At 40.3% G+C, this 8,575-nt stretch overlaps 1 protein-coding gene across 2 annotated transcripts in view; it reads left to right on the top strand.

The window, feature by feature from the left end:
• Nucleotides 1-4,233: 4,233 nt before the first annotated feature.
• The window catches only part of limk2 (LIM domain kinase 2), a 28,008-nt gene continuing 23,666 nt past the window's right edge, over nucleotides 4,234-8,575 (top strand). Inside the window, exons 1-2 of one of the 2 annotated variants that reach the window (XM_061039272.1) lie at nucleotides 4,234-4,556; nucleotides 4,697-4,793. In XM_061039272.1, the coding sequence (XP_060895255.1) occupies nucleotides 4,541-4,556; nucleotides 4,697-4,793 (113 nt within the window). In that variant the 5' untranslated portion in view covers nucleotides 4,234-4,540. Of the gene's footprint in view, nucleotides 4,576-4,696; nucleotides 4,794-8,575 lie in introns of both variants that reach the window. The other variant, XM_061039273.1, reaches the window with a different exon arrangement.

The following is an 8,575-nucleotide window of genomic DNA, read 5'->3' as shown; positions in this document are numbered from 1 at the left end:
TGTCTTGCTTTTCTTAATTTTTCAACATGGAGGTTTTCCGCTTGTTTCTTAATGGCTGTTTTGGACGCCGATCCACGGACGTTGCCGTACTGCTTTAAAAATATTGCCTTTGCAAACATCTTGTCCCCTCTCATCCAGGGAAGGATGACATGACAGTTCCTCAAAAGTGAACCGCAAGACATTTGGAGCTCCCTCTGCTGGCTGGCAACAGTATAGTTCATAAGCCCCGCCTCCTCCATGTCAACAGATGAGATATGGGTCAAACTTTAAAGGTGCACTATGGAGTTTTGGTAGAGAAATGTGAAAGTTTGAGAAGTGTACAGATTATGTGGTATATGTTCATAACTCTATACACAAACTGTCCTCAGTGGGAAATTAGGTCCCTGAAACAATGTTTGAAGATAAAATGCCACGTGAGAAGTTATGGTGGTGGGAGGTCCGCAACAGTGAGACTGTAACTCTCCTGGTAACTTTTTAGCTCATAACAGTGTTCCAGGGACCCATTGTTTTATTTGAATTAAGTTTGTGGATTCAGTTCAGAAAATATAACAGAGAATTGTTTCACTTCTCCAACTTTCAAATTTCACCACCAAATCTACATAGTGCACCTTTAACATTAAAAATACACGTCGAATACATTTTTCTTAAACACAGAGTTCGATCCTATGCTGCTGATTTATTTCAAGTCGGTTATTTTTCTGTGAAGTTTAGTTTTTAATTCACTATTTGATGCTATAAAAGTACAACGCTCTGCTGATAAATGCGACTCTTGCAAAGCACCAGATAAGCGGAGTAGAGGAGGAAACAGAACAAACTCTAACACAAGAGTCATTGAACTTTCTGAAAACGTGAGTGTCTGCTTCAAACTGAAACTGCTTCAAACAATCTGCCCCCGCTGTGTCCTGCCCCGTCAAAAGCACTAATGCAGGATGTGCATCCAAAGCAAGCTTTGGTCCATCACAACTTCAAGTAACAGAAATGTATATTAAAGGACCTAAAAGTAGAAGAAGCAATTTATGATAAACTTCGGCCCGATACTCATTCAAAACCTTTTTTTCTTACTTGAAGCGGAGATTACTCAGGTGTCAGACAGCATGAAGCAAAAAGCATCCTCCAGCTGTTATTGAATCAATGTGATTCCCCTTAAAGCAACAACTGGCCCTGCTGGGGGGGGGGACTAGTTCCCCTTCCTGCTTCCAGTGGCTCCATACACAGAAACAAAGGACACAAAGAACCCAAACACTCAATAGTTTTATTAAAAGTACAAACATCATGCTGCTCAGATTGTGGCATGGACTTGGAGCTCTGCTGGTTTTTGTGGTTTGAATTGTAGTGTTAAACTTTAGACCAAAATGCTGATACTATGATTTATAGAATGTATATTAATACATATTCTTTTATGCCTGTTATCAGCATCATCAGTTTTGACTGAGAAGTGTTTTTGTTTCAGTTGTTGAGCAGAACGATCCCGTTTGATTGGCAAATAAAGGTGAGAAACAAAAGAGTGAAACAGTTGAGAAGGGGAAAAACTAAAGACCATTCATTTTCCGTAAGTTGCTCGGGGTAAAGTTTGTCCATTATTATAACAAAGAAAAAGGTCACTTTAAATTTCAAGTGGAAATTGTAAGAGGGCGGCCATAGATGCAGCTGTGGCTCAGTGGTAAAGTCGGTCGAAGTCAAAGTCAAACTCCACACAGAGAGGCTCCTGTCAGACGGGGATTCAGGGACCTTACCGCCGTGACGCAACAGCGCTTACTAAACCAAACTAAAGAACATTACAAATAAAATCAACGCAGGGGAGAAAGGAGCAGAATGTGAACTTAGTACATTCAGAAGATAACTAATCTAAATGTCATGACAGCTAAAATGGGGAATTTCCCTCAGGATCAATAAAATAAAAAAATATATTTTTTGGCCAATTAACCTCATTCATATCATAAGCGCCACTTTGTGGAGTCATGAAGTAGTGACTCAGTGAGTCAAATTGGCAGCTGCTCAGAGTGCTGTATTTCGCTCAATTTAAAATGTGATGTTTGGCACCTGGATTTGATTCTGTGTCACAGCAGTCAGGAGGATAACGACATATCGCCATATCGATATTTTGTGCCAGCCCTATTGTAAATCAGATCAAGAAGCCTCCATGTAGAATCTGGTCTTTTTGTGCATAACTCTTATCCTTCATCAAATCAAAATGAGTTATCAGAAAAATTCACCCCTGGTACAGTGTGTGTCGATGGAGACATGAGCTAATTAGACCCATTTGGTTTTTTGAACCAGGCTGTAAACATGACTTCTTGTGAATGGGTGTGTATGTGACTTCTGGGGCTCCTGCAGCCAGCCTCTAGTGGACACCCGACGAACTGCAGGATTTTGCACTTCCAGGCTTAATTTTTCAACTTCTGAGGTTGCCGCTTGGGCTAAACACTGTCACATTTAAGCTCACAGAGAGGTGTCCGATGTAGTAACCGGATTGTATCTATATTGTAGAAAAGCATCAGGCTCATGATGACCTAACTATGTAACCCATAGACTGATGTAACCTCAGTGTTGCTCAATAGTCAAACTAATTGAATTCTTATTATGCAAAAAATAGATAAAACAAAAAAAAAAGACTAAAAAGAAAATGTAATCAAAAGTATAATCACATTTTAATTGTAGGAAATAAATTATTCAAACTAATCTCTCTCCATATCAAACACATATAATTTAGTTCTATTTTAAAAAAAAAACCCATCTGTGCTGCTTTATGTGAGGGCGTCTGACAGAATCAGTCTTTTCATGAATAAACTCCTGATTACAGTTTAACTTCCCTCTCGTGTATTCAGTCATTCATTGCTTTCATGTTTGTTTGTAAGGGGACAAGTATGGAGCAGGTAATCCGTTGACACAAAGTACAGCACTTATAGACTAAAGCTTGTGATGTGGTGCAAACAAATAACAGAAACAAATCATAAGGCAGTAGATAGATGTGTGACATTACAAACACCAGCAGTCACGCAATGATTGCAGATTGGTTCCACTTTATTTTACTGCAAAGAACTTGAGATTTAGCACTTCTTTAAAGTACTGACAATTGACCAATTAAAGGGAAAGGATATAATATATAGCCTATATATTTAATGATAAGAGGGGAACCGACTGTAAAAAATTGCTCATGACTTTATTAATTAGCCTATGTATGGAAAGTATCAAAACTGGTACCACAAATACAACAATTTAAATTAGAAATAGAACTCTATACAGCCAATCATTACATGGACTGAAAGATAGTAAATATGTCGCTTTAGTTCTGTTTTTGATACCCCTTTAATGTTTGTATAGTTTGTTCTTTTTTTCATGATGTGTTTGATTTTATTTGTCTTTTCGTGTGGAGCCCAAGAAGTCAAATGTAATATCTGGTGGGCAATAAAATGATCTTGTTCACACAACTTGACATGTAACTAATGCGCACAAGAAAGTATATTGTGCACCCATTTTTTATTTTTTATTTTTTACATTTTGGGATTTCAGGGCCTCGGTCGTATTCTGTTATTCTGAGTTAGTTAGTTAGTTCTGATCAAGCAATCTGATTGGACAAGAGGCATTCCATGAGTGTACAACATACTGGGACTTTTCACAAAATGTGTAGCTCTCCTCCTTGAATACTTTTAATGGAAATTCACATCTGACAGAGTTTTTCTTTATCCATAAATCTCAAACCTCTGAATCACAGAACAGACTTTAATTTCACTGGTTTTATGATTAAATTAATTTATTTTAACAAAAAAGTAGACGTTCATTCACATGACTACGGAAGTCTTACAGAATCACAACAAACCTTCAAAATAAAATAGGAATAATCTCAGTAAATATTCCCAAAATAAACACAAACATATTATCTGCTATCCTCTAGCAAATCATAATCCAAAAATAACAATCAAATTTATTACTGCAAAAATGGCGCTTACAAGAATGTCGGGTTGCTCGGCAACAGACTAGTTTCAGTTAACTTGTGGAGTCAAGTAGGTGGAGTAAAAAAAAATCTGTTGTTGATTTTTGCTTTTTAGCACATTTTTCTGCTTGTAAAACTGTTGTATAAAAGTAATATAACACTCGAGGTCGAGATGTTGTTCTCATCACTCCCTCTCCAAATACTAAAAAGAACAATAAGTGTGCAGTGCTGTCATTCTGTCAGCAGGCGGCGCCACTGTTATTTTCTTTCAGTTTGGGGCGCCAATCCTCGTTTTTTTTTCCTGCTTCCAGGTGCTGCAGTTGATCCTTTCCGCTCTCCGTAGAGGAATTTGTTGACGGCATTACGTCACTCATCCCGGTTGGTTGCCAGCGGCAAAAAAAAAAAAGCAGCTCGGTCCAGGAGGAGGACTGCGGTTTCTTTTCTTTTTTCTTCCTGCGGAGAGTTAAAGAGATTTGTGTGTTTTTTCCTTTTTTCTTTTTTTGGTTCGTTCTGTCGTATTCCGAGTTTGGAGTCCTGAGAAGACGACGCTGAAGAATGAAAAGTGTGTGAACGTTTTTTAAAAAAGTCGACGACGCGCTCAGAGGAGAGATGGAGGAACCAGAAGGTGAGGAGGAGTCCTTCAGGTTGTAACTTAACACGGAGGCTACTTAACGAAATTAGGTTATGCTTACACTTCTTAGCATGTCGGTCAGTGTTCTCCGTGTTTCGGGACGTTTCAGGTTAACAGTTGTTCTTTTCCTGCAGGTACAAATGGGTGTTACTGTGTGGGCTGTAGCGGAACAATTCAAGACTCCTTTCACATTAAAATCCTCCAGGACACCTGGCACAACGCCTGCTTCCAGTAAGTGTTCAGATTCTGATTTTATAAGGTTGTCAAAAGATACTTTTCCGAGACAATGTGTCGAAAACGATTCTATCTCTGTTCATAGTATCAGAAAGTATCAACATCTTTAAGGAACTACACCTACATCATAAGACAGGTGTTAAAGAGAGGAATTCATCCATCCAAAAACATGCAAGCAAATCGATTTCTGTATCATAATGTTGCGTTTGTGTGCAATTCAGACTGTTTGCCTGCAATTTCTAATTATTAAAAAAGAAGAAATTACTCAAAATTGCGTTTCCAGGACTTTTTGTTTGTTAGCTGCCGTGATATTGAAACCGATATGGACTCCATTTAACTTTCCCTAGTTTCGCATTGAACTCTAAAATCCTGTTATCACGACAAACCTCCTCTGTGAAGTGTAATGAGGACAGATTTCTCCCCTGTGGGCTGATAAGGGAATGCTTTGTTTTCATCCAAAGAGGGGAGGGGGGGGGGGGACAGCTTGTATTGATAAGCACTATTGTTGTTTCTCTGTTGGTCAACATGCTGGCTCCGTCCTCAGCTCCAAACGGCCTTGTAGAGATAATCCTGGAAGCTTCTGTCGTGTAGCCTAAACATGGGGCTGTGTTTGACCCTCTCTGCACATAACACGTCATGTAGGACCTGCTACTGTCCCAGCTGACACGGGGGATGCTCCTGGTTATTGATTGGTGGGTAAAAATGGTCCGTCTTTCTCGGAGGACTTTGCCCTGTGTGTGTCTACGTCCCTCTCTGAGGTTTAATGATTGTCACACTGGAGGGAGGGAGCTCTCTGTGTCGTCACAGGTCACTGCCCCGTAAAGGGAGATGGATATCTGTGATCCTGTGACTGCTGGATGTATCGTTTAGAGACGGGCGTGATGAAACAATCCCCCTGGAAAAAAAGAAACAGCCTACTGATGTCTTCCTTAATGCAGGCCTGCACAAATATGAGACAAATATGCATGTGTGCATTTACAATAAAGGGTTCAGTAATCACACAACTAAAGAGTGCATATTCACTATAACTGCTATTCTACATGTTTTCACAATATCTGTGTTTGCAGCATGTCCCTCGTGCATCCAAATAAACTCCAAAAAAAAAAATGTATCACTAAATTGGCACTGATTATCTGAAAAGAGTGTCATATGTTGGCGTTGGAGCTGATTGATCATACTGGCTTGTAGCGTTTTTCCTTCTGCAGGATTTATAAAACGGCAGGAAGATGCAGGAAATATGATGTTTTACTCAGGGGTCCAATCACAGGCCTAGCAGTTGCGTTGTTTTGATGTGTTGTTACATTTTGAAGGTAGTTGCACGTCAGGATACGTTCATGGGCTTCTGCACTGGGACAGGGCTTCACGAAGAAGACGTATGTTAGACGTAGATTCAGTGTTGAAGTATAAATCTGCATTGTGTGTCTTAGTGTTTGTTGGTGATTCAAATATGAGTTAGTTTCAGCCCTTTGTAAATCAAAGTTAAAGGAAATACTGGTTAAGAAAAAAGCTTTGTAAAGGACATTAAACAGGAGAAGGACGATCACATTATAAGGCTGAACACAGCTGATTATTATTAAAAAGAAAATGCATTCCAAAGTTGCAGCATTTTGATATGCCTGTTGTATGTTATTAGTCGTGAGTCTGTGCATGTTGTTGCTGATCGGAGGAGCACAGCTTTTCCTCAGAGAAACTCAAAGCCTCGGTTCTGGGACTCTGGGACGGGAGTCTGGCTCTGGGGGGACTTCTGGCAAACCCAGAAAGCCTTAAAAATAGAACAAATTAAATGCTGACTGTGATGTCTGAAATAGCTTTCTTGAAGCCAGTATCCTGCTGCACTTTGTCCTCACATAACCCCGGGGTTTCACTCTTTTCAAAGGCTGGCTCCTCGATGATGCACGCACAGCTCCTTATGTCATCATCTTAACAGGCAAGAGTGAAGAAACAGCTGTGTTACTGACCGTTCATCCTCTCCCTCTGTCTCTGCTTTGACACTCACATCATCACACCTCCTCCTTCATCTTTGTGTGAAACGTCTTGACTTATAAGATTCATCATATCACATGCTCTAAAGTAATATAACCGCAGAGACTTTAGTTATCGGAAAGTACTGACGTTTAGTAAAAACTACAGATCTTCAGTCACATTTTGAACCCAAAGCTGCCTCAAGCTAAAGAGAGAGGAGAATTGGCAGTTCAGCAAATACTGACGCTTCTCAAGTTCTTTTGGCATCTTATTAAAGACGCAAAAGTTACGTTTATGTCTCATATAGGAATTTCACACCTGCAGAAAACTCTTGAAAAACTCCTCTAATATTTACCAGAGGAGCTGTATGTGTGAATGCAGAAAGCTGAATTTTTCTCTCTGACTTCACCCAGAGTTTCTCCTGCAGGACCCCGTGTGTTTTTTCCACAGCAACTCTGGGCTGATGCTACGATCTCTGTGCACGTTATGAAACATCTGCATTTGTGATTCAGTTGAACTACACATATAAAAGCAAATATTCTTGTATAGCGGACTCTGTTGCTTTGTCTGCTACTTTTGCGTCTTTTTATTTTTATTTTTTACATCACGTCTTACCTCAGGAGACTTGTGTCCCGCCTCCCCTCTGACAGGGGTAGTCTCCCGCTGTGAGGAGCATAATGTGAACAGCCAGGTCAGGAGAATCTCCAGAGCAGTCCTCCTGAAATGATCCAGATATTTTCAGGACTGTAGATGTGAAAACGGGTTTTCAAACAGAGAGCGGAGGAAGTGAAGCCGTCTAGATTGCACATTGGCAATACCAAAACATTGCAGATTTATTTGTGCAATTTAGACAGTGTGCAGAAGTTTGATTAGAACTTTTGGTTTTTTAAAAAAAAGAACCCAAAATTGGACGGCCAGGACTCCTGTTTTTGTTTCTGTGGTATTGAAACAGTTTGATTTTTACTAGCGTCAAATCAAAGCTTTCGGCTCTGATACTGGCAGATATGAAATACTAGCTGTGTTTTGTGGAAAGCCAGGCAGCTGTGTTGTCGCTCTGAGGTTTGATGTTTTGGGTTCATTAAAGCTCTTATTCATCACAAGGTGTGAAAAATCTCCACACGGCCGTCATCTCAACCTCTGATCTCAGCTCACTAGTTTAGCAACACAATGACAAAGATTTTTAAGAGCTCATTTAAAAGTGATTAGGAGCTAAATCTCGGAATTAAAAAAAAAAAAAGAAGCCAAAAATAAAACGTCCTTGACAATGTGCCCCCTCCCCCCCCCCCCCCGCTGTGCTCCTATTGTCCATTGTCCACATGCTGCCACCCTGCCCTCTGTGTACCTCCACCTTGTGTAACATTCTTACGAGCTGACGTCACCCTTGTTCCAGTAAACCTGGCAGTGTTTTTGAAGCCTATAGGTAACAGCACCCTCCACTCCGCTGCCTTCTGCATTCCTAGACGGCGATTCAGAGAAGTGAGTCCGCCGTCTCCGACATGGACTGCAGACTCCTCTGGGGTTTTTTTTCCAGACACAAGTCTTGTACTTTGCTGGAAGTGAATGGAGCTCACGATGTTATCATCATACTTGTTATTAAAGGGGTTGAGCCTGTTTTTCATACATTACAGGGGATGTGTGATAACGGTGTTGATTAGGGGTGGAACAAAATATCAATAAGGAAACGTTATGCAGACTGAGTGATACAATTATTGAACCGCTGATGCCAAGTATCACACAGCTGTGATTGATGGATGATGATAATTGCTGTGACCTGCAGCCCTTCAGAATGCCTAATTTAATTCCCAACGCACCGTCCA

Source organism: Labrus mixtus, chromosome 5 (genome assembly GCF_963584025.1).
Source record: "Labrus mixtus chromosome 5, fLabMix1.1, whole genome shotgun sequence".
Taxonomy (NCBI): Eukaryota; Metazoa; Chordata; class Actinopteri; order Labriformes; family Labridae; genus Labrus; species Labrus mixtus.
The sequence above is the reverse complement of the archived record's forward strand: the minus strand, read 5'-3'. Positions and strand labels throughout refer to the sequence as shown.